Source organism: Oncorhynchus tshawytscha, linkage group LG05 (genome assembly GCF_018296145.1).
Source record: "Oncorhynchus tshawytscha isolate Ot180627B linkage group LG05, Otsh_v2.0, whole genome shotgun sequence".
NCBI lineage: Eukaryota > Metazoa > Chordata > Actinopteri > Salmoniformes > Salmonidae > Oncorhynchus > Oncorhynchus tshawytscha.
Window position 1 is genome coordinate 13,984,944 of NC_056433.1, and position 26,133 is coordinate 14,011,076.

Consider the following 26,133-nt stretch of genomic DNA (forward strand, 5'->3'; position numbering starts at 1 on the left):
TGAATAATTTTGTGAAGGCAGTGTATCTACAAAAAGTTACATGCCCCCATATTGCAACATTTAGAGTACAGGTCTAGGCTATGCTGTTTTAGGCCTATCATATGGTCTTTACTCACTGAAACATTGTGACACACTCGTTTAGAAAGAAACACAAATGGAAGCATGGTACGGGGAGTGTCGTTCAAACCTATCCTGTAAAACCAGGGACACTCCACAGCGTTGGGGGTGGTTGTAATGTAAGTGCATAATACGCACTTCGGGGATTCCCCATCCGCATCTCCAGACAAAAACAGTCCGCCTTTTCACGTAAGCGCAGAGCGCTTCCCCTATCGCGTTTCATCGCTCACATGCTCTCAACTATGCAGGTTTACCACAGGTTATGGCAGTGCCAACGTTATTTTGAAGCCTGTTGCTGATGTTAAGACTCTTATGATGTTTTGAAGTAAATGCCCCATTTTGCGTGTAGGGAAGCGTTTATACCATTTATGCATTGTTGCAAGATGACTCCACTTATTTTCGTGTAGCCTAAACTGGTGGTGTGGGGGGAAGTAAACGCGCTCGATCCGAGGGCATGAAACGCAACCGCTACCTTTGGTTTCAGAAAGGAACAGTGAATTCCTACTCAGGTGTGATCGAGTTTTCCTCCCGAGAACTGCTCGCAACATCAAGCAACATATAGACCTCTCGGGGAGTAAACCGGTCAAGACTACCTGGAGTGACTGTGGATCGCGGGCCACCATGCAAAGCGCCGAAGATGCGAAGCGGAAATTGGATTTATTAGAGGATAACCAAATGGACTCTGGTGTTGAATCCTTCCAATCATTAATGAAAGATGACCCCTTTATCAAAACAGATCAGGATTCGACTTCTGAACCCAGTGAAGCCAGGGATAAATTGACTATCACCAGCACAGAGGAGCGGTTGGATTCTGCTTATGGCTCATCGTCACTAAATGTTGAGAGTTTGAGTGAGATTATAGGGGGCTGCAACATTTCCAAGTCTAAAGATGACAGCGCAGAGAACACAGAATGCAGTGAACATGAAGAAAACCTTCTCACCACCATCACTGAAGATGGAGACACGTACGTTTTTTAACCTCTTTTTAAATAACTCAAATTTTAATTTCCCCTACGGCTGTGTTTTTGAAAAGGTAAAACGTGTTCTTGTCATGGCGACGAAATTTTGGTGAACAACGTTTCAAGAAACACACGCATGCGTGTATGTGTGTGCCAGCCAAGGCATGGTTAACTTTGCATTTTAATGAATTACATTGGGATCCGCCCACAATTCTTGTTGGACACAAATAGCCAGAAGGAAATTGTGAAAAAAATGGACACATTTTTCAGTATAGACACAAGTATGGACAACAGTCGGCTAATTTTAGTTTAATTTGACAATATCAAATTAAATTATATTTGTCACATGCGCCGAAAACAATAGGTGTAGACTACCGTGAAATGTTTGTTTATGACCCCTCCCTAAAGATGCAGAGTTAAAAAGAGAATTATTAACTGGGTGGTTTGAGCCCTGAATGCTGATTGGTTGACAGCTTTTATACCGTATATCAAGGGTATGACAAAACACCTATTTTTACTCCTCAAATTCTGTTGGTAAACCGTTTTTAATAGCAATAAGGCACCTCTGGGCTTTGTGATATATGGCAAAAATACCACGGCTAAGGGCTGTGTCCAGGCACTCAGCGTTGTGTCGTGGTAAGAACAGCCCTTAGCCACGGTATATTGGCAATATACCACACCCCATCAGGCCTTATTGCTTAAATAGAATACACAATAATGGGGCTATATACAGGGAGTACCACTACCAGATTAATGTGCAGGAATATGAGGTATTTGAGGTAGATATGTACATAAACGCTGGCTAAAGTGACTAGGCATCAGAACAGATCATAATCAGAGTAAGAATAAAGAACAGTCTCAGCAGCGGTGCCCTTAGTATCTGTATACATAATATGACTTTCCCCTGTCTAAAATACATAGCATAGTCTATATTGAGTACCAATTGGGCCATGCAAATGTCTATCAACTCAATTCTAATGCACAAGATGGTGTCTGTCCTGCCCCATACATTTGTGCCCAATCCAAAAAACAACTCTTTGCCCCAAGCACCTAGAGACCCGTCCAGATTCAACCTGGTAGATCTTACAGAATTGGATGGGTGCTACTCTTTGGCTGTCCTCTTAGGGGTTTCATCTGGCAATGAAAGCATAATCTAAAATTACCACTGTCAACAAACAGGTGACGTTTTCATTGATGACGTCATGTCTGATGGAATGACTGGATGTCTGAGTGTGTTAACCACAATAACAATTTGAAGATGGATGCGTTTTCGTAGATCAGGCCTACTGCACCAATTTGCAGCGAACAATCAAAACAACCACCAATTGTTGTTGCTGTCTGGATGAATAAATCAAGGCTTGGGGAATGACCTGTAGTTTTGCCCTGCACAGCTCTTTCTTTGCGTGTGTCATGTTTATCCTAATCCCAATAATAATGGCATGTGATGTCGACTAAGAGGAGAGTAAGTGTGGAGTGATACATACTCTCAGGCCTTTGTGTGAAAGCTGCGGATGAACTCGAATTGGAAAGCAGAAGTGTAAAAGACACAGCACTGGAAATTCCCCATGATAGACGAGGCAGGGCACATGTTCACATAGTAATTATCTCCCAAGAATAGACTGATTAATGAAACTCATACAATTACCACAGACACACAGACACACAGACATGCAGACTTTTGGCCTTATCGGCCTTCTACACTACTTTCACATCAGTTAGTTAGGTTGAAAATGTAGCTCTGGTCCAAAGTAATGCACTTTGTAGGGAATAGTGTGTGAACAATGTGTTTTGGAAAGCCTTGATATAGGTTCAACAAAGCACTGTTGTGCCCATTTCCTGCATTTGACTCTTGTCTGCTAGAACTTCCCCTTTAGCTTTTGGGGTGAGTGTTTCTTGGTGTGGCTGTTTTCCACTCTGACTGTATGAACCAAATGTGATGACAGCGTGAATGGGGTGCAGTAAAGAACAAAATTCATTGCATTTGCATTTTAACTGTGTAGTTAAAGTTCATAGGTCTGCGGTTTGTGTATGTTAAACATCCCTTCATCAACCAATAGTTTTGTTTGTTCTTCTTCAAGTAACTACTGTTCTAGTGGTAAATGATACCCAAGAAGATACTTATTTGAAAAGTGCTTTGCGGAATGAAACATCCTCCTGACATGACTGTTCTTTGCATAAAAGTTCCATTATTGCACAACATTCGCAACCAATGAGTGTGGCCTGCTCAGCAAACAGTTGACATTAATGCAATGTCTTACATTTCCAGGTAGGTCTGGATATCATTCTAAGAATGCTCAAGCAGGTAATTCTTTCCATCAAATTACATGTTGTTCTCATCTCCTGAGGCTGCATACTTTGAAACGTTTAAAGGAAAGTAACTGGACATTTTGAATGAGAAATGATTCCACTCTCCTCGGGCAGCTCACTTTCCAGTCGAATGCAACGTTTAAGTGACAGTAACTCAAAACTGCTTTTGCTTGCTGTGGGGCCTAGGACGGGTTACCGTAAAAACACTTTATGACACATTTAATGAAAAAGGGTCTTTATAAATCAGTCTGATTTATTATAGAAATATAATGAGAAAAGTTGTTTTGTTTTTGTTTCCCTTCTAGAGTCCTGCATTTAGCCATCATCCATGAAGATGAACACTTTGCCAACCAACTGGTACAGCTGTTCCCCAAAGATGTCTTGGACATCCAGAACAACTTGTACCAGGTACAGTAAACAAAGCAACAGTCCTCCCTTTACACCCTCAACACTGGTTATACTGGTGTACTGAAACTGACTTAACCTTCATGATACTTCCTCTTGATGATTGCAATTGCCAATGTTTATGACGACAGAGGTGATAATGTTATTTCTGCATCGTGTAATTCAAGAGAAATTCTCTTCCCCTTTCTCCAGTAGTGCATCCTCCCACAGTAACGGTTCGGTGGGTGGTTCCACAGTTATTTCATAACGGAGCTTAAATGAAATTGGAAACTCCCCTGCTTTCCCGCCTTTAAAAAACGAATAAGAGTGGAGGAATCGTATCTGGAATCTTCTCTGTCTCATAGATAAAAACATTTAAGCTAGTCAGGGCAGATTTAAGAGGAGGTTTGAGTGAACATGCAGGGGGGCAAGCTGACGTGGCATTGGAGAAATCCTGATGGGTCGGAGAGGAAAGCGGAGAGAGCAGAAATGACACAGTCAGCGTTTTACACCGTGACTCACACACACATAGCCTTGTTATTTCTCTGTTCTGTTAGAGTTTACCAAAAGCCACGTAAGCAGTGGTAGCCCTACTGGTTATATTAGTCATTATATTCCCCCCCTACACAGTTCAACCAGCAGTTCCACATTGATGCCTTAGGCCTACATTTGATTTATTTTAGTTACTTACCAATGTATTGACATTGACATTGACTGACCAGGTGAATCGAGGTGATCCCTTATGGATGTCATCTGTTATATCCACTTCAATCAGTGTAGATGAAAGGGAGGAGTCAGGTTAAAGAAGGATTTTTAAGACAAATGAGGCATGGATTGTGTATGAGGGCCATTCAGAGGGTAAATAGCAAAGTGCCTTTGAATGGGGAATGGCAGTAGGTGCCAGGTGCACCGGTTTGACTGTGTCAAGAACTGCAACGCTGCTGGGTTTTTCACGCTTAACAGTTTCCCATGTGTATCAAGAATGGTCCACCACCCAAAGGACATCCAGCCAACTTGATGCAACTGTGGGAAGCATTGGAGTCAACATGTGTCAGCATCCCTGTGGAACGCTTTTGAGTCCATGCCCTGACGAATTGAGGCTATTCTGAGGGCAAAAGGGGGTGCAACACAATATTAGGAAGGTGTTCCTAATGTTTTGTATACTCAGTGTAGATACTAGCTACTGTACTTAAATTCAGATCCTTGATCAGCTCTTAGCAACCCTGATTGTATTAAATTCACTTTAAAAGAGGGCCCATTCTGACTCCAAGTCAGATATCACACCAACCTGTAATACTAACCCATTGTTGGTTGTTTGTTTGGATTGGTACGTGGTTCCATAGAAATAAAATTACTAGAAAGGGGATCCCCATCCTAGTCAATGTTCTGTGATGGGTGGACTGACGGCCATATTGAGTGTACCCATAGAAGTAATTATATTTTTATGCGTGGTCTTTAGACGCCGCTACACCTTGCCACCTACCTGAGCCTGTCTTCGGTGGTGCGGGCCCTTGTGGAGAGCGGGGCCAGCCTGGAGCTGCAGGACCAGGAGGGCAACACGCCGCTCCATGTGGCCTGCGAGCAGGGCCAGGCCAAATGCGCCACCGAGATGACCCGGGATGTCTCCCCCAGCAAGCTGGGCTCCGTGCTGGAGACCCAGAACTGGAGAGGTGAGAGAGCAGGGCCCATATTCATTAGGCACCAAATGGGGGAAAAAACTGACTGAAACAGGGAGCCTACCTGGACTTGCCATATAAGAAACACTCATTTTCGTTTTTCTATGTGTGCAGTAATGAATACAACCCTGGGCCCGCTACAGTAGGCAAACATGAAATATTACAGCTATAAATGTCATAAATAGAGCTGTTACTTTCCTTATTCTACATGTGTGTTCTACATAATGTACAGAGCCTTCAGAAAGTAGTCATACCCCTTGACTTATTCCACATTCTGTTGTGTTACAGCCTATTAAATATATATTTTTGCAAAAAAAAAAAAAATGAAATACAGAAATATCTAATTTACTTAAATATTCAATATAGAGTCAATACATGTTAGAATCACATTTGAAAGCCATTACAGGTGTGAGTCTTCCTGGGTAAGTGTCTAAGAGCTTTGCACCTGGAATGAACAATATTGTCCCATTATTCTTTTCAAAACGTATCATTGCTAGAAAAGCATTTTCAAGTCTTGCCATAGATTTTCAAGCAGATTTAAGTCAAAACTGGAACTTGGCCACTCAGGAACATTCACTGTCTTCTTGGTAAGCAACTCCAGTGTAGATTTGTCCCTGTGTTTTAGGTTATTGTCCTGCTGAAAGGTGAATTAATCTCCCAGTGTCTGGTGGAAAGCAGACTGAACCAGGTTTTCCTCTGGGATTTTTTTCTGTGCTCAGCTCCATTCCATTTATTTTTTATCCTGAAAACTCCCCAGCCCTTAACGATTACAAGCATACCCATAATATGATGCAGACACCACTATGCTTGAAAATATAGAGAGCGGTACTCAGTAATGTGTTGCATTGGATTTGGCCCAAACATAACACTTTGTATACAGGACAAAAGTGAATTGCTTTGCCACATTTTTTGCAGTATTACTTTAATGCTTTGTTGTAAACAGGATGCATGTTTTGAAATATTTTTAGTCTGTACAGGCTTCCTTCTTTTCACTCTGTAATTTAGGTTAGTATTGTGGAGTAACTACAGCCATTAAACTCTGTAACTGTTTTAAAGTCACCATTGGCCTCATGGTGAAATCCCTGAGCGGTTTCCTTCCTCTCCGGCAACTGAGTTAGGAAGGACGCCTGTATCTTTGTAGTGACGGGGTGTATTGATACACCATCCAAAGTGTCATTAATAACTTCACCATGCTCAAAGGAATATTCAATGTCTGCTTTTTTATATTTACCCATCTACCAATAGGTGCCCTCCTTTGCAAAGCTGTTGCCACCTTGCACGCTGTATGCCTACTGAATAGAGCCCAGGATGATCAGCTGTTGCCACCTTGCACGCTGTATGCCTACTGAATAGAGCCCAGGATGATCAGCTGTTGCCAACTTGCACGCTGTGTGCCTACTGAACAGAGCCCAGGATGATCAGCTGTTGCCACCTTGCACGCTGTGTGCCGACTGAACAGAGCCCAGGATGATCAGCTGTTGCCACCTTGCACGCTGTGTGCCTACTGAATAGAGCCCAGGATGATCAGCTGTTGCCACCTTGCACGCTGTGTGCCTACTGAACAGAGCCCAGGATGATTAGCTGTTGCCACCTTGCACGCTGTGTGTCTACTGAACAGAGCCCAGGATGATTAGCTGTTGCCACCTTGCACGCTGTGTGAGGGGCTATAACGATACTGTGATGTGATATCTCTTTATTTAGTGCCACTTCCTGTTGTTGTGTTGGCGTCTACAGTATGTCGGCATCTGTGCGAGCTTGTTCTTGCCTCGCGCTTTGTGTTTTATTGCGACATTGCTCTGTGCGAGACAAGACTGTGGTCTAAATGATTTGTTGTTGCTGTCGAGCTGTTATTCGATGTTCCTGGCTTAGTAGATTTTGGAGATGGAAATCATGTTAATGGTTGTAAACAATTGTATATTTTGTTTGATATGTAGCTTATGTATGTTATTGTGTGTCACGTGGCATGACCTTACTGATGCTTGTTTGATACTAGCTATAACATGTAGTCAAAATAATCTAATCCCTCATTCAGAAAGGTGATTTTTGAAAGGTGATATTTTTTTAAAGGAATGTGTCTTTGTTTTCAGGTCTCACCTGTCTCCACTTAGCCACTGTGAACAGACAACATTGTCTGATGAAGCTACTGATGAAGAAAGGGGCAGACCTCAACATCCAGGTTTGTTCAATGACGTCCCTGGGTGTACTCCCTTACAATAACCTTGCATTACTCAAGTACTGCATTACATTGTGTTGTAATACTGTAGTTAGTACTTCATAACATTGTGTCTTTCCTAAATCCTCTTAATTTGTAGTAGGGCAGATATGCATTTACCTCGACTTAGATGATCAAGCTGCACCTTTGAGAACTGTCTTTAAAGGAATGTATCATTGCATGATATGAGCAAATGTGATATATTAATGAACACATGGTATTTAAAAATATATATATTTAGAGGTACAGACTTTCTCCTTCAAGCTACGTCCTTTACTACTTTACTGTACTGATAGTGATACGGTCTGAGCTCAGTGGATTCTGATGGATTCATGTAATTAGAGTTGGGTCGTGATGAGGCTGGCTGGGAACCAGGGGGTTTTCTGGAGATGCTTGACGTGTCAGAGAATAGGCCCTGGCCAGCAAGTCTGAGTCACATATAGATGGATATAGAACTCAACACAACATAGCAGACTGACCTTACCTACCCCAGATATATTTCTGGGGGAAATAAGCTTGCTATACAGTAGATATAATATGCCTAATTTTATGTGTTCAAGACATTGGCACATTTTCAGTTTTAGAATGAATAGCTACTTGATTGAGGAGGACAGATTGTTTGGTCCTTTGCTCCCCCTGGTGGCCTTTCCCTCACCCTATCTTTTTTGAGGGGAAATTGTATTTACCGATTCCCTTACCCTTGCCTGTCTTCTCTCTGTCCCCCAGGAAGGTACAAGTGGTAAGACAGCTCTCCATCTGGCCGTGGAGCTCCATGACGCAATCTCTGTGACTCTGCTGCTGAACAAGGGAGCTGACATGGACGCTGCGATGTTTAACGGCTGCACGCCACTTCACCTGGCGGTGGGCCGGCAGGACGCAGCCATCGCCAACCTGCTCTGCCAGTCTGGGGCCGACAAGATGCTGAGGAACATGGAGGATGAGACGGCACTGGATCTAGCCGACGGCAATGATGATGTGAGTTATACAGGAAGGGTCAGTTTCCCACACACAAATTAATCCTTGTACTGGACTAAAAAGATTCTCCATTGAAAATGCTTTTTTCCGTCCAGGACTATAGATATAAACTTCATCTGTGTCTGGGAAATCAGCTCAAAGTGTATTTGGCGTTTGACTCGAAGTCCGCTGATATTCACTGAAAATGCTATAAATACATATTTGTGAGGATTTGGGGGGAAATTGTAACATTCCCAATTTATTTATTGTTATGAAAGAGACTGACTGGACTGTTGTCTGCATCAGAGGTATAAAATATGTGAAAAATAAACCCCCACCATATGGCTTCCTTTCAGATCCTTGCTCTTTTCCCTTTTGATGACATTCAAATCCAGGGCAGGTCAGTGGTTGGAGGGCCATTCTGAGTGTACTCTCACCACCTGAATATACTCTACAGCTGGAGACATTTTGAATCTTGAACATCTTGAGCCTCATCATGGAGCCTCATCGGAAAACTGTAGCTTTACTTCAGTCATGTTTCTTATTGTGTGATGGTTTACTTTCATTTATATTGTGTGTACACTGAGTGAACAAAACATTAGGAACACCTGCTGATATATACTGACCAGGTGAATCCAGGTGGAAGCTATGATCCCTTATTGTTAAATCTACTTCAATCAGTGTAGATGAAGGGGAGGAGACAGGTTAAAGAAGAGACCCTTGAGACCTAAGAGACATGGATTGTGTATGTGTGCCATTCAGAAGGTGAATGGGCAAGACAAAATATTTAAGTGACTTTGAATGGGGTATGGTAGTAGGGGCCAGGTGCACCAGTTTGAGGGTGTCAAGAACTGCATACTCTGCTGGGTTTTTCATGCTCAACAGTTTCCTGTGTGTATCAAAAATGGCCCACCACCCAAAGGACATCCAGTCAACTTGACACATTTGTGGGAAGCATTGGAGTCAACATGGGCCAGCATCCCTGTGGAACACTTTGGACACCGTGTAGAGTCCATACCCCGATTAATTAAAGCAGTTTTTAGTTCAAAGGGGAGGGACGGGGGGGTGCAACTCAATGTTAGGAAGGTGCTCCTAATGTTTTGTACATCATGACTATATACTATATGGGCTGAATACTAACCTGCAATCTGCATGCCTTTTGTGTTAATCATGCATTGAAGTCAATGTAAGATTGAGTTGTGCATGAAAAGTCAAAGTTAAGATTTGTCCCTCTGCATGAGAAATTCACATTGAAAAGTAGCCTTTTCTCCACTAGCAAAAGGTACAAAGGGGAAAATGTATATCTACTGAATCAGTTCTATACCCATAATAAAATACTAGGAGCAGTTAAATCTGACTTGGAAACTAAATGAACTACATTCATTTACTATCAAAAACAGATGATTATGAGTGGGAAGAATTCAAATGTTTAATTTCCCTGTAAAATACAAGGAATCTACCTCTATCAAATGTGTATACTAACTGATTAAGAAAATGCATTGCTGTCATGCTGTAAGTGAAAATAGTTTAAGCTCTCAGAATGGAACTTTACATTTAAAAAAAAATTTAGTCACTGTAAATCTGTTATCATAAAGAGGTTCTTTATCTATTATCATAACTTAATATCTTTCATTGTATATTTCATTTATTGGTTTATACTTTGAATGTATTGCCTTGCCAGTATCTTTTTTGGTAAGACGCATTTGATCATAATAGATGTATTTTCAATACAGTTCTATTTTCCCTGTTTAACCAACCTCCTTCTCTCTGATCAATTAGCTTTGATCTTTGAACCTTCTCTTAACAGTTTCAAACTTATATTTTGTAATAAACAGAATATAATCAACACCATTTCACTTTTTTTCCTTGTCATTCCTAAACATATGTTCAGAATTTCTGTTCATTTTTCCCCCCCACCTTTATTTAACCAGGTAGGACAGTTGAGAACAAGTTCTCATTTACAACTGCGACCTGGCAAAGATAAAGCAAAGCAGTGCAACACAAACAACAACACAGAGTTACACATGGGAGAAACAAAAGTACAGTCAATAACACAATAAAAAAATCTATATACAGTGTGTGCAAATGTAGTAAGATTAGGGAGGTAAGGCAATAAATAGGCCATAGTGGTGAAATAATTACAATTTAGCAATAAACACTGGAGTGATAGATGTGCAGAAGATGAATGTGCAAGTAGAGATACTGGGTTGCAAAGGAGAGAAAAAAATAACTATATGGGGATGAGGTAGTTGGGTGGGATATTTACGGATGGGCTGTGTACAGGTGCAATGATCGGTAAGCTGCTCTGACAACTCCAGCTTCAGTGATTTTTGCAATTTGTTCCAGTCATTGGCAGCAGAGAAATGGAAGGAAAGGCGGTCAAACAAGGAGTTGGCTTTGGGGATGACCAGTGAAATATACCTGCTGGAGCGTGTGCTATGGGTGGGTGCTGCTATGGTGACCAGTGAGCTGAGATAAGGCGGGGCTTTACCTAGCAAAGGTTTATAGATGACCGGGAGCCAGTGGGTTTGGCGACGAATATGAAGCGAGGGCCAGCCAACGAGAGCATACAGGTTGCAGTGGTGGGTAAAATATGGGGCTTTGGTGACAAAACTAATGGCACTGTGATAGACTACATCCAATTTTCTGAGTAGAGTGTTGGAGGCTATTATGTAAATGACATCGCCGAAGTCAATGATTGGTAGGATAGTCAGTTTTACGAGGGTATGTTTGGCGGCATGAGTGAATGATGCTTTGTTACGAAATAGGAAGCCGATTCTAGATTTAATTATGGATTCGAGATGTTTAATGTGAGTCTGAAAGTAGAGTTTACAGTCTAACCAGACACCTAGATATTTGTAGTTGTCAACATAATCTAAATCAGAACCGTCCAGAGTAGTGATGCTAGTTCGGCGGGCGGGTGCGGGCAGCGATCTGTTGAAGAGCATGCATTTAGTTTTACTTGCATTTAAGAACAGTTGGAGGCCACGGAAGGAGTGTTGTATGGCATTGAAGCTTGTCTGGAGGTTTGTTAACACAGTGTCCAAAGAAGGGCCAGAACTATACAGAATGGTGTTGTCTGCGTAGAGGTGGGTCAGAGAATCACCAGCAGCAAGAGCGACATCATTGATGTATACAGAGAAAAGAGTCAGCCCGAGAATTGAACCCTGTGGCACCCCCAAAGAGACTGGCAGAGGCCCGGACGACAGGCCCTCCAATTTGACACACTGAACTCTGAGAAGTAGTTGGTGAACCAGACGAGGCAGTCATTTGAGAAACCAAGGCTATTGAGTCTGCCGATAAGAATGCGATGATTGACAGAGTCAAAAGCCTTGGCCAGGTCGATGAAAACGGCTGCACAGTATTGTCTGTAATTGATGGCGGTTATGGTATCGTTTAGGACCTTGAGTGTGGCTGAGGTGCACACATGATCAGCTCGGAAACCAGATTGCATAGCTGAGAAGGTATGGTGGGATTCTAAATGGTCGGTGATTTGTTTGTCAACTTGGCTTTCGAAGACTTTAGAAAGGCAGGGTAGGATAGATTTAGGTCTGTAACAGTTTGGGTCTAGAGTGTCTCCCCCTTTGAAGAGGGGGATTACCGCAGCAGCTTTCCAATCTTTGGGGATCTCAGATGATACGAAAGAGAGGTTGAACAGGGCAGCTGGGAGGAGGTGCTCTTATTCTCCATGGACATTAGTATCCCAGAACTTTTTGGAGTTTGTGCTACAGGATGCAAATTTCTGTTTGAAAAAGCTAGCCTTTGCTTTCCCAACTGTCTGTGTATACTGGTTCCTAAATTCCCTGAAAAGTTACATATCGCGGGGGCTATTCGATGCTAATGCAGTACGCCACAGGATGTTTTTGTGCTGGTCAAGGGCAGTCAAGTCTGGAGTGAACCAAGGGCTATATCTGTTCTTAGTCCTAATTTTCTTGAATGGGGCATGCTTATTTAAGATGGTGAGGAGAGCACTTTTAAAGAATAACCAGGCATCCTCTACTGACTGAATGAGGTCAATATCCTTCCAGGATACCCGGGCCAGGTCTATTAGAAAGGCCTGCTCGCCGAAGTGTTTTAGGGAGCGTTTGACAGTGTTGAGGGGTGGTCGTTTGACCACGGACCCATTACGGACACAGGCAATGAGGCAGTAATCGCTGAGATCCTGGTTGAAGACAGCAGAGGTGTATTTAGAGGGCAGGTTGGTCAGGATGATATCTATGAGGGTGCCCGTGATTACGGATTTAGGGTTGTACCTGGTAGGTTCCTTGATAATTTTATGGATGTGTGTCATAAATGTGTGTCATATTATTTGTTTATAAGTAATCTACCTATACTATCTGAGCAGGCCCTCTAAGCTCAAAGGGGATAATACAAAAATTATGGTATATGGAATTAGGATTTAGTCAATTACAGTGCATTCGGGAAATATTCAGACCCCTTGACTTTGTCCACATTTTGTTACATTACAGCCTTATTCTGAAATGAATTAAATACCTTTTCCCCCCTCATCAATCTACCCACAATACCCCATAATGACAAAGTAAAAACAGGTTTTCAGAAATCTTTGCTAATTTATAACAAAGAAATGAAATATGACATGTACATAAGTATTCAGACCCTTTACTCAGGACTTTATTGAAGTACCTTTGGCAGCAATTACAGCCTCAATTCTTCCTGGGTATGACGCTACAAGCTTGGCACACCTGTATTTGGGGAGTTTCTCCCATTCTTCTCTGTCAGGTTGGATGGGAAGCGTCACTGCACAGCTATTTTCAGGTCTCTCCAGAGATGTTCAATCGGGTTCAAGTCCGGGCTCTGGCTAAGCCTGTCAAGGACATTGAGACTTGTCCCGAAGCCACTCCTGCGTTGTCTTGGCTGTGTGCTTAGGGTCTTTGTCCTGTTGGAAGGTGAACCTTCATCAAGGATCTCTCTGTACTTTGCTCCATTCATCTTTCCCTCAATCCTGGGGCAGGGACTAGTCTCCCAGTCCCTGCCACTCATAAACATCCCCACAGCATGGTGCTGTCACCACCATGCTTCACCATAGGGATGGTGCTAGGTTTCCTCCAGGTGTGACGCTTAGCATTCAGGCCAAAGTGTTCAATCTTGGTTTCATCAGAACAGAGAATTTTGTTTCTCATGGTCAGAGAGTCTTTAGGTGCCTTTTGGCTAACTCCAAGTGGACTGTCATGTGCCTTTTACTGAGGAGTGGCTTCCGTCTGGTCACTCTACCATAAAGGCCTGATTGGTGGAGTGCTGCAGAGATGGTTGTCCTTCTGGAATGTTCTCCCATCTCCACAGACGAACTCTGGAGCTCTGTCAGAGTGACCATCGGTTTCTTGGTCACCTCCCTGACCAAGGCCCTTCGCCCCTGATTGCTTAGTTTGGCCTGGCGGACAGCCCTAGGAAGTCTTGGTGGTTCCAATTTTCTTCCATTTAAGAATGATGGAGGTCACTGTGTTCTTGGGACCTTCAATGCTTCAGCAATTTTTTGCTATCCTTCCCCAGACCTGTGCCTCGACACAATCCTGTCTCGGAGCTCTAAGGACAATTCCTTCGACCTCGTGGCTTGGCTTTTGCTCTGATATGCACTGTCAACTTGGGGACCTTGTATAGACAGGTGTGAGCCTTACCAAATCATGTCCAATCAATTTAATTTACCACAGGTTGACTCCAATAAAGTTGTAGAAACATCTCAAGGATGATCAATGGAGACAGGATGCTCCTGAGCTCAATTTCGAGTCTCATAGTTAAGGGTCTGAATAATTATGTAAATCAGGTATTTCTGTTTTTTATTTTTTTTAATACATTTCCAAACATTTTCAAAAACCTGTTTTTGCCTTGTCATCATGGGGTATTGTGTGTAGATTGCTGAGGGAAAAAATGATTTAATCCATTAAAGAATAAGGCTGTAATGTGACAAACAAATGTGGAAAAAGTCAAGGGGTCTGAATACTTTCTGAATGCACTGTTTGTCATTAATATAGACTAGAGGTCGAATAGATGTTTTCTTGATAGAGCCATTCTTGCAGGCTATTGCTGACTCAGCATGTACTGCAGATCCATCCAAATAATTTTTGTAAACATTGTGGGATGCTGACTCGGGAGAACAAAGCCTCCTTGATAACGGCAAACCCCCTTATTTCTCAGTTTCCTGTCTGATGCTTTTGGTAAATCCTATTTATTGTTGTTGCTGGGTTCTTCCATTTGTACAATGAGTCTTGAAATTCCGCTCTGCCGGATAACCTACCTGTTCTCTGTGTACTCTGACAGGCTGCCCGTATTTAATATTCAGGCACAGGCCTAAGGCAAGACTGGGCCCAAGTATAAAGAAGCCTTTCAATGAGGTGAGGGATTCATTTGTTGTCTTTGTTGATGGGGAATGTTTTATCTTCTATTTGCATGTTGGCATAATTTATTTCACAAGCATTTTACCCTCTGGGCACAGACAATGTCTATTCCACATTGGTTCAATGTAATTTCATTGAAATGGAAACAACGTTGTTTCAACCAGTGTGCCGGGTAGGGAGGAACTTATTTGAGCCTTTATTTTGGCATTTATCTGATTTATTCTTTGACAACTTGTTAATACTCAAATATAAGCCAGATAAACTAGTCTAGTTTGTTTTTCCGGATGATTGGGAATCCACTGTTTTGGCAGGGGTTATGCAAATTATATTTTCTCAACACTGTAACTGAACAAACAAATCTTTATTTGCCCCAACCAGGACACAATGTTGTGAACCTAATGGCCGACGCCCTTTTGAGTGAACGAATTCCCTAAAATGACTATTGTCAGTAGACACACCTGGCTGCTTTTTTGTCCTGTGTCCTGTGACAAGACTCCGGGGGCTGTATGTATCAAGCATCTCAGACTAGGAGTGCGGACCAAGATTATTTCCAGCAACATCAAACTGTTTTAGAGACTGACGGACAGGGTCTGATAGTGCTCCAGTTCTCCCTGTCAGAATAAGCAACAGAGGACTTGGAAACCATATCAACTCCTGCAGAAATGGAACTATGGTTGTTGTGAGTAACCTAATTAATATTCCTATAACTCTGCATTCTAGTGAGTTTATACAAACTTTTATCTCCTACCATTCTGATAGATTTGAGACTGTTTTTAAATGTTATTTTAACCCCCTTTTTTCTCCCCAATTGCTTGGTATCCAATTGTTAGTAGCTACTATCTTGTCTCATTGCTACATCTCCCGTATGGGCTCAGGAGAGACGAAGGTTGAAAGTCATGCGTCCTCTGACACAACACAATGCGCATCCAACCCGGAAGCCTGGCAACCTTGGTTAGCGTGCACTGCGCCCGGCCCGCCACAGGAGTCGCTGGTGCGCGATGAGACAAGGATATCCCTACCGGCCAAACCCTCCCTAACCCGTCGCCGCACGGATCTTCTGGTTGCGGCCGGTTACGACAGAGCCTGGGCGCGAACCCAGAGTCTCTGGTGGCACAGCTGGCGCTGCAGTACAGCGTCAACCACTGCGCCACCCAGGAGGCCCGTGGTTGTAATGTTAATCATTTAATTTGGTTGTTATTCCATTGGTTTACCTCGAGGCAGATTCCCCAGGGGCAGAGCGACCCACACATTGAATATGGAGGTTTTAAATGTTAGAACAATCACCAGTAAAACCTTTCTCATGAATGACCTCATTACTGAGCGCAAAGTTGATTGCATGTTTTTCACTGAAACATGACTGTGTAGTCAGACTGTAGTGCCGCTCTTATTGAAACCTCCCCCCCCAGACTACAGCTTTTCATACTCTATCAGAAAAGGGAAAAGGGTGGGGGGACAGCTTCTAATTTTACTAATGCTCTCAGTTGTAAGGACATTTCGTTTGGCGACTTTGGGTCTTTTGAGCATCTTGCTACACTGTTTAAATGTCAGCCACCAGTGCTGGATATATCCCTGTATAGGCCACCAAAGCACTGCCCCACTTTCTTTACTGATTTATCTGAACTATTGTCTTATTGTCCTTGAGAACTATGATAAAAATCATTGTGTTGGGTGATGTTAATATTCATGTTGACAAAGAGACTGACTCCAAGGCCTGTCTGTATTGAATTTATTAATATTTTGAGCTCTAATCTTTTCATATTTTATTTTCATAGTTGTTTAAATCATTTTTTCCCCCTGTAAAGCACATTGCTTTGCATACCATGTCTTAAATATGCTGTATAAATACAGCATGATTTCATTTGACCTAGGATCCACAAAGCATATCAGAGGAGGAGTGCTGATTTAGGATCAGTTTTGCCTTTTAGATCATAATGAATAAGATTACATGGACAGATGGGACTTGGTCAAACCTAAACCTGCACTCCTACTCTGAGATGCTTTGTGGATATGGGCCCTGGTCCCACTAGTCCATATAATCTTATACATTATGATCTAAAAGGCTGAACTGATCCTAGATCAGCAGCACTCCTACTTTATGACACCTACAACCCCTGGTTAAGGCTACTTCCTCTCTACCCAACCACCCCAACATTGCATGAAAGCATGCATGAGAATGGAGCATGATGGGCAGGTAGGTAGGCACTTCCTTTGAGCAGATACATTATTTGCACATCCTCTTTTCTAATAAGGTAATAGTCTCATAAGGCCATCCTTGGCTAATAAGATGATAGCTGTCGGAAAAGGCCTTTGTGTAGCATGCTACGCAGCATGTGTACTGCACTGACAGTGTGCAGCACATACCGTACCCAGCACAACAGTACAACAGACATCACTGATAAGCCAAGGGTGGGTATAGGCCCACCCACTGGGGAGCCAGGCCCAGCCAATCAGAATGAGTTTTTCTCAACAAAAGGGCTTTATTACAGACAGAAATACTCCTCAGTTACATCAGTTGTCCGGGTGACTGGTCTCAGACGATCCCGCAGGTGAAGAAGCCGGAAGTGGAGGCCCAAGGCTGGCGTGGTTACACGCGGTCTGCAGTTGTGAGGCCGGTTGGACGTAATGCCAAATTCTATAAAATGATGTTGGAGGTGGCATACGGTAGAGAAATTAACATTCAATTATTTGGCAACAGCTCTTGTGGACATTCCTGCAGTCAGCATGCCAATTGCACACTCCCTCAAAACTTGAGACATCTGTGGCTTTGTGTTGTGTTACAAAACTGCACATTTTAGAATGGCTTTCTATTGTCCCCAGCACAAGGTGCACCTGTGTAATGATCATGCTGTTTAATCCGTTTCTTGATATGCCACACCTGTCAGGTGGACGGATTATCTTGGCAAAGGAGAAATACTCACTAACAGGGAAGTAAACAAATGTGTGCACAGAATGAGAGAAATAAGCTTTTTGTGTGTATTGAACATTTCTGGGATCTTTTATTTCAGCTCATGAAACATGGGTCCAACATTTTACATGTTGTGTTTATATTTTTGTTCAGTATATGTCCATTTTCAGAAATGTTGGTAAATGAACTTGAATTGTTTAAAGAACTTGTAAAAGAGATTGGTGGGTTTTTCCGCTATCTAATCATGGCATGGGCTCAATGACAGGCATGTCTGTGTTTTTGGACAGCAACACTTCCTCATTGTCAAGAGAACAGCATTTGCTTGCTGGTGTGCTGAGAAACGTGCTGGCTGTTCTAGCTTCCTTTTTTTGTGAGGGACATGCATCTTTCCAAACTTTTGGTTTTCAGTGTGGATAAATTAAAACTCCTTGTTTGGATAAATAGTTTTTCCAAAGCATGAACAATGTTGATAATATTGTTTCTATTACATTAACGGGTGACAGGCATGTACTCTGTTGTTGTGAATCAACTTAATTCTTCCAAGGTTTCATTTCTGATTGACTTTCTTGTTAAATTTAAACTACTGTACATATTGTAGCGATAGTTACAGTACTGTGCTGTGCACAATAGTTGTGCTGTACTACAGTGCAGTGGATTCGTAAATGTATTCATCCAGCCCTACAGATGGCAATGTCGCAAAAGAGGACTACAACCTAATTTTCCACTGAAGGGGGGGGGGGAGATTCTTTCTTGAAGTGAACACATAGGCAATTGATAAGTTGTAAAGGTACTGGGAAAGAAAACCGTTAGCTCAGGGGCGAAATTGCTTTTATAATAACGATTCCAACAGTTGATTTGCGTCGCTACATGCTTCATTGCAACGAAAGCGGTTAAGTTGTTCGGCGTGTTCGCTACGCCAGTTGTTAGTGGGAGGAAAATGCCATCTTTTTCATGGAGGTAGGAAGACATTACGCTGATGCGGTCGCCTTTTAATTTTCCTTTGAAAATGCATTCAATTTAAACCCAACGTAAAGCATTATTTTGTTGGTTTGACACAGCAAACTGCTATTTGTCAATGTGAGCGCGCCTTTGTAAACAACAGTCGGACTGTGCACGCGACGTTTTGTTTTCAGGAAGATTGCAACATTGTACTTAGTTTCTAGAGCTAACGTTAGCTGTTATGACAACAGTTTAACTAGTTACTTACGTCGAAATGAATAAATGCAGAATAAAGACCCTTGCTGTGGCCATTGACATGTAGGTCTAGTCATATAACTGTTCACGCGTTCAGCTTTTAGTCCATTCCTTTGGGTTGTGTAAATAGTCGTATGTGGTTGCTGTTACTGTATATTATTACAATGGAGACAGTTCAGCTTTTCATGGACAAACCTGTGTAATGTAGTCCATCCCTGTCAAGTCTGTGAAAAACAACATGGGTCCGTGCTGACATCTTAGTCTCAAGTCATACAAGTGTGTATTCTAACCATTACAATAATTAGGCTAACTGTTGCAGAGTACCTACTTTATATAAAAGCAACAAGGCCCTCTTTGCAATTGTGTAACAGTCAAATATGAACCATGTGATAAGGAGATGAAATCCCGGCAACTGTGGCATGATTTGGCCTACTGTCCATTCCAGTAGCCTAAATGTGGCCATTTTTCAGTCTCTGCCCTGATGTGAACAGCTTCGGCCTGCATGTTGGTTGGTTAAAGTGCAGAGAGGACTGCATTCCTGCGTATAGTGAGCTGCTTGTTCACAGCCCAGGTTGCACTGGGAGAAGCTGCAATGGCCTGGGGTAGAGGTGCACACAAAGAGCCTCTGTCTGTCAAGCAGAGAAGTATCCAGGCAGGCTGGGAACACACCTTTCACACAGCCTGATTAGGTTACAATCTCCCCCCCCCAACACACACACATACATACACAAGGGATGGGTGTAGGTAGGTTAGTAGTATCTGTGGAAAAGGATGCTAGTGTACAGGATTAGAGAACATGACAGGTGGAAACTGGTCTTGCCACCTCGACCAGTAGGGGGCTGTTGTATGAAAAGGGATGGATGGTCTCTTCTCTTGACTCAATGGGTGTTTTGTGCTTTAAATGACAGTGTCCCACCTTCCAATATTAATAAAAGTTTGGATATCTCATCAGAGATGAGTCTGAAGTATTTCAATCCATCACTCTAAAAATGTGGGGAAAAACATGCTGCTTCAATGGCTACGTAACTTACCTGCCATGTCTCTGGTACTAATCCTAGTGTGTGTGTGTGTGTGTGTGTGTGTGTGTGTGTGTGTGTGTGTGTGTGTGTGTGTGTGTGTGTGTGTACGTGTGTGTACGTGTGTGTACGTGTGTGTACGCGTACGCGCGCTGAAGGCTTTGGCTTGGCCTGGTTCTGATCCTCCCATCTTCGCTGGCGGCGGACGAAGCGTTGTCGCTGCTGCAGGACTGGCATGACGTGTGGCTGTTCCGTTTCTTCCTCAACGTGCTGGGCTATACCACCATCATCATCCCCGGCTACTTCCTCATCACCTACTTGAAGAGGATCAACTACCTCCAAACAGGTGTGGATGATCTACAAACTGGTGATTACACACACGTTGCACTTATACGCTGGCATACACGCAGACCCATACACACACAGGCCTACACCCTTTCTTCACATGACTAACACCTACCTATCTATCCAGTATGACTTAGTGTCCTTCAAGTTGCAAATCCCATGTTCTCTCTGTTGACATAACATAATCAGTATGTTGAATTGGATGGATCAGTGAATGGTTGATGTGTTCTGGACCTTGTTTATTCCCCTCCTCCCAGGCCGAGGCATTTTCTATCCTGTCATAAAGGCCTGTGTGTTTGGAAGTGAAACGAAGACAGGTCTCCTAGACGACGTGTCGCTAGCTCCCAGAAATGATGCGGACTCGGGCTCGTCGGCTAGACAAGCCTTCAAGTTAGTCTTCTGCGCTGCAGGACTTCAGGTAGAGCACTTTGTGACATGTAGTTAAAATGGCTGTATACAGCACCTTCAGAATGTATTCATACCTGTTGACATATTCCACATTTGGTTGTGTTACAGCCTGAATTCAAAAATGTATTAAATATATTTTTTTTACGTTACCCAATAATGACAAAGTTAAAACATGCTAATTTATTGAAAAAATAAATACAGAATTCTAATTTACGTAAGTATTCACACCCCTGAGTCAGTACTTTGTAGAAGCACCTTTGGCAGCGATTCCAGTTGTGACTCTTTCTGGGTAAGTCTCTTTACTTTATTGAGTTTATGTTTACAGTGACAGTGCACATTTAATCAACCTTTTAGTAAAAGTGTCGGTTTTAGCCAGCCAGCTAATATTCAACCACAGTCCCTGGGCATGTTATTAAAAACTATTACAATAACAATACAGACAAACAATGAGCAGTGAGCACATCCAAAGCAACGGGACAAGCAACACATAGCAGACAGACAGAGCAACATAGGACATACAACACGTAGCAGACAGACAGAGCAACATAGGACATACAACACGTAGCAGACAGACAGAGCAACATAGGACAAGTAACACGTAGCAGACAGACAGAGCAACATAGGACAAGTAGCACGCAGACAAACAGAGCAACAAAACAAAATGTTTAAAAGTAACAAACAGTGTTTCCACACCTCACAAGCTACAGATAACATGGAAAGCAGTAATACACAGCTAGGGATTATGTTCCCAAGTCTAATTGGCCTTTAGCCATGATTTAGTTTTTTGTGAAGGTGCGATAGGTGGTGCAGTTGTGTGTCTGATGGCAGTGTGTTCCAGACATGGGAAGCTCTCATAGAGAAAGCAGTTTGACTAAAGGTGCTATTCCTTAAGGGAACTATACAGTCACCTCTCATGGCAGAGGGGTGCCAGACCATTTAAGATCTTGAATATAAGCTCAGGATCTCATGCTTTCTGAAGATGTAACAGTGTTGATGTCTATCAAGCACTTTGAGAGACTGTTTTTGCAGTGTTACTATGGTCTTTCCCTGTCAACTTCTTTAGATTCTCCCAGATCAATTTAGAATTTTCCTTAGCTTTACCAATTATGTTGATTTAAAAAAAATAATAATAATTTTAAGTTTTCCTTGGCCTGTGATTTCTTTCATCACCTTATTTCTCAACATGGTAAGAACATGAAGAATTCTAAATTAGAAGAACACGACGCTGAACTGTAGATTGTCATCCCAGCAAGGACGCACTGAGATTATCAGTAGATCAGCTACATTCTGTACATAGCTGACAATCGTGGCAATGTGCTGGAGTTAAAAAGCATAATTGCACTTTAAATGTTTGCAAGAGCTACTTAGCTGGGGTTGGTGTATACCTGATCTTTTAGATAAAATAACAGCATCTGTTGGAAAAGCGGCACCTGCCGCACCGCCCTCCCTTCGATCGGCCAGCTTTAAGATCTTTGCACACCTGGATTGTACAGTATTATTATTTTTTTAGTTCTTCAAGCTCTGTCAAGTTGGTTGTTGATCATTGCTAGAAATCCATTTTCAAGTCTTGCCATAGGTTTTCATGGCAATTTTATGTTTTATTTTAAGTCCAAATTGAAACTAGGCCGCTCAGGAACATTCAATGTCGTCTTGGAATCACATTTTTATTTGGCCTACCCCCAATACCTGCTCTATGGCAAATGAGTTGGGAAGGACACCTGTATCTTTGTCTGAGTGTATTGATACACCATTTATTTATTAACTTCATGTTCAAAGGGATAGTCAATGTTTTTGTTTTTTTGTCTACCAGTAGGTGCCCTTTGCGAGGCATTGGAAAACCTCCCTGGTCTTTGTTGTTGAATCTGTTTGAAATTCACTGCTCGACTGAGGGCTCTTACAACTATCTGTATGTGTGGGGTATAGAGATGAGGTAGTCATTCAAAAATATATGGGACTTGTTAAGCAAATTTTTATGCCACTTTTTGACACGACATTTCAACTTTTTATTAATTTGCACACATTTCTAAAAACATGATTCCGCTTTGATATTATTGGGTATTGTGTGTGTGTGTCTAGGGTCCAGTGACACAAAATCGCAATTGAATCACTTAAATTCCGGCTGTATTAACAAAATGGGGAAAAAGTCAAGGGGTGTAAATACTTTCTGAAGGCACTGTAAATACATTTGATTTGGCTAGATTCTATTTATTTAAACTGCAATGCAAACATATTGACTTATTCATATCTTATGTACTTCGTATTGTTTAGTCTCCTCTGTTATCCTGTTGTCTCTCCAGGTGTCCTACCTGACATGGGGTGTCCTACAGGAGAGGGTGATGACTCGCTCGTACGGGGCTTCCACCCCCGAGGAGGAGGGCGAACACTTCAAGGACTCCCAGTTCCTGGTGTTCATGAACCGTATCCTGGCACTGACCGTGTCAGGCCTGTGGTGTGTCCTGTTTAAGCAGCCTCGCCACGGCGCACCCATGTACAAGTACTCATTTGCCTCGCTCTCCAACGTCCTCAGCAGCTGGTGCCAGTACGAGGCCCTCAAGTACATCAGCTTCCCCACCCAGGTGCTGGCCAAGGCCTCTAAAGTGATCCCTGTCATGCTCATGGGCAAGATTGTGTCACACAAGAGCTACGAGTACTGGGAGTACCTGACGGCGGCACTCATCTCTCTGGGTGTCAGCATGTTCTTGTTGACGAGCACGGCAGATAAGCACCCATCTACGGTCACAACGTTCAGCGGCGTGGTCATCTTGGGTGGCTACATAGTCTTCGACAGCTTCACGTCCAACTGGCAGGACAACCTGTTCAAGCACAAGATGTCATCTGTGCAGATGATGTTCGGGGTCAACCTCTTCTCCTGCCTCTTCACCGTGGGCTCGCTGCTGGAGCAGGGCGCCTTCTTCGACTCGCTGGCCTTCATGACACGCCACTCGGAGTTCGCATTCCATGCTGTGCTGCTGTCGGTGTGCTCGGCGTGCGGCCAGCTCTTCATCTTCTACACCATCGCGCAGTTCGGCGCCGCCGTCTTCACCATCATCATGACCCTGCGGCAGGCCATCGCCATCCTGCTCTCCTGCTTCCTGTACGGCCATGCCGTCACCATGGTGGGGGGCTTTGGCATGGCCGTGGTCTTCCTCTCCCTCTTCCTGCGTGTCTACGCCCGCAGCCGCATGAAGGCGGGACGCAAGGTACCGCAGCCACAGGTGCAGAAGGTCTAGGAGGAGGAATTGGAGGGAACTGGAAAATGAACTAAAGCCACGTTTTCGGTGGCGCTTTTTCTCGTCTGTGTGTCCAGTTTGACTTTTTAAGTGTTAATTTTATGGGTTTCTACTTGTATAGAAAAGGTACAGAAAGGGATTTAATGCCTTTTAAAGGTGTTTGACTTGACACGAACTGAGCTGTTGTCGGAGGTCATTCGGCTAAAACAATCAGCAGTCACAGGCGTTTTAAATAACACGGCAACCGTCGCTTGTCCATTTGTGTATCTGAAACCCAGCTCAAAAGCATACCACATTGGCATGTGAAATGTAAATAACTGATAATGGCTGACACCTTTTGATTTCTGCCTCCATGATATGCTTCTGGAGCAGCACTCGGAACATAAATTTGACATTTGAGGTGTAGTGTTGGCGTTAGCGCTAGTACATGAGCTGTGTACTGCAAGACTCCAGCTCTTGGTAATGTAACATTGCGAATGGCACCATATTAAGTGGTTTATAAGGCCTCTATGAAAAGTTACTTTGAGAGTGAGAGAACATGAGATATTGTGGTGAGCGGAGCAGGGGATCATCTCTGTTTAGATACTATATCAATTTTGTTTAAAAAGGATGTCATTATTGCATTGTTCTACTTTTTGGACATGGCATGAGACAAATGTTCTGTGATCATTACTAGTCAATGATCAGGTAATTCTGTTTGAATATTTTATTTCTTCTGTATAAAGAAGATTCACTTTGGGCAGTGTTCTGACTTGAGATCTGCCCACTTAACTTACGTTTTCGCAGAAGTCTATCGTTGACATGAATGAAGGATTTACGCGGACATTCGAGCTGTGCAAACCCAGATCTCAAGTCAAAATACAGATCATAGAAAGTTGATGTTTTTTGTCCCTCGTGGCTTACCAGAGTATGTCTGATAAGGAATGTTACTGATCGTGTCCCCACAGAGAGAACTAAACCATTTTCCTCACAGTATCACAAGAATAAATGTGCAGCTTACCAGCAAACCATCAAAAATAACTTTGCAGCAGTTAATGTTCTATATTATATAGACCTGGAACTGTGTCTGTCACCAACACAGTGGCTACGGAAAGTATTCAGACCACTTGACTTTTTCCACATTTTGTTACGTTACAGCCTATTCTAAACTGTATTACATCGTTTTTTTCCACCATAATGTCAAAGCAAAAACTGGTTTTTAGAATTGTTTGCAAATGTAATTAAACAAAATATTATATTTGCGTAAGTTTGCAGACCCTGTTCATTCATGCACCTGAGCTCAACTTCGAGTCTCATAGCAAAGGATCTGCATACTTGGGTAAATAAGGTATTTCTGTTTTTAAAGTTGTATAAATATGCAAACATTTCTAAAAACCTGTTTTCGCTTTGTAATTATAGGGTATTGTGTGTAGATTGACGAGGGAAAAAAACAATTTAATCAATTTTAGAAAAAGGCTAACGTGACTGTGGAAAAAGGCTAACGTGACTGTGGAAAAAGGCCAACGTGACTGTGGAAAAAGGCCAACGTGACTGTGGAAAAAGGCCAACGTGACTGGAAAAAGGCCAACGTGACTGTGGAAAAAGGCTAACGGGACTGTGGAAAAAGGCTAACGTGACTGTGGAAAAAGGCTTGGGATCTGAATACTTTCCGATGCAGGGTGTGTGTTCGGCCAACAGATGCTTATTCAAGATGCCCATCTTATTTTTAAATAAGACACACTAACGTTGGGTCATGCAAAAGACAATTTACTGTCAAATGCCAGCAAGAGTTGCAGCCAGACGGATTTATTTGAACATTCAGCCTGCACAATTATTTGCTCTCTGCTTTGTTAGTTTAGGATTCAACTCAGCAAACCATAGTGACATATTTGATTAGCAAAATGCCATCAATCTTTATGCTGTATGTTAAAGTTTTGTGGCATTAATTTAGTGGCCTGGCTGACCCAGGAAGTGTGTATGGAGAGGGAAGGACTTCCAGTTTGCCTAGCCAGGCAAATGAATTGGTGCTATGTATATAAACGAATTATCATTAATTGATACACTATATGTTTGTATACAGTACCAGTTAAGTTTGGA

The 26,133-nt window shown here is 42.6% G+C and overlaps 2 protein-coding genes across 4 annotated transcripts; both read left to right on the plus strand.

Moving 5' to 3' along the window:
- Nucleotides 1–298: 298 nt before the first annotated feature.
- Nucleotides 299–9,297, plus strand: nfkbie (nuclear factor of kappa light polypeptide gene enhancer in B-cells inhibitor, epsilon). The gene is made up of 6 exons (XM_024419748.2): nucleotides 299–1,082; nucleotides 3,689–3,791; nucleotides 5,227–5,437; nucleotides 7,531–7,619; nucleotides 8,382–8,630; nucleotides 8,966–9,297. The coding sequence occupies exons 1-6, from the start codon at nucleotides 739–741 to the stop codon at nucleotides 9,032–9,034; spliced, it is 1,065 nt and encodes a 354-aa protein (XP_024275516.1). The 5' UTR covers nucleotides 299–738; the 3' UTR covers nucleotides 9,035–9,297.
- Nucleotides 9,298–15,401: 6,104 nt separating this feature from the next.
- slc35b2 (solute carrier family 35 member B2) lies at nucleotides 15,402–25,600 on the plus strand. 3 transcript variants are annotated; one of them, XM_024419750.2, is made up of 4 exons: nucleotides 15,402–15,638; nucleotides 20,233–20,441; nucleotides 20,677–20,837; nucleotides 23,125–25,600. In XM_024419750.2, the coding sequence occupies exons 1-4, from the start codon at nucleotides 15,622–15,624 to the stop codon at nucleotides 24,055–24,057; spliced, it is 1,320 nt and encodes a 439-aa protein (XP_024275518.1). In that variant the 5' UTR covers nucleotides 15,402–15,621; the 3' UTR covers nucleotides 24,058–25,600. The 3 variants fall into 3 exon arrangements, with proteins under 3 accessions (XP_024275518.1, XP_024275517.1, XP_024275519.1); XM_024419749.2 differs by lacking the exon at nucleotides 15,402–15,638 and adding an exon at nucleotides 18,575–18,821; XM_024419751.2 differs by lacking the exon at nucleotides 15,402–15,638 and adding an exon at nucleotides 18,576–18,821 and having other exon boundaries at nucleotides 20,233–20,420.
- The last annotated feature ends 533 nt before the right edge of the window (nucleotides 25,601–26,133 follow it).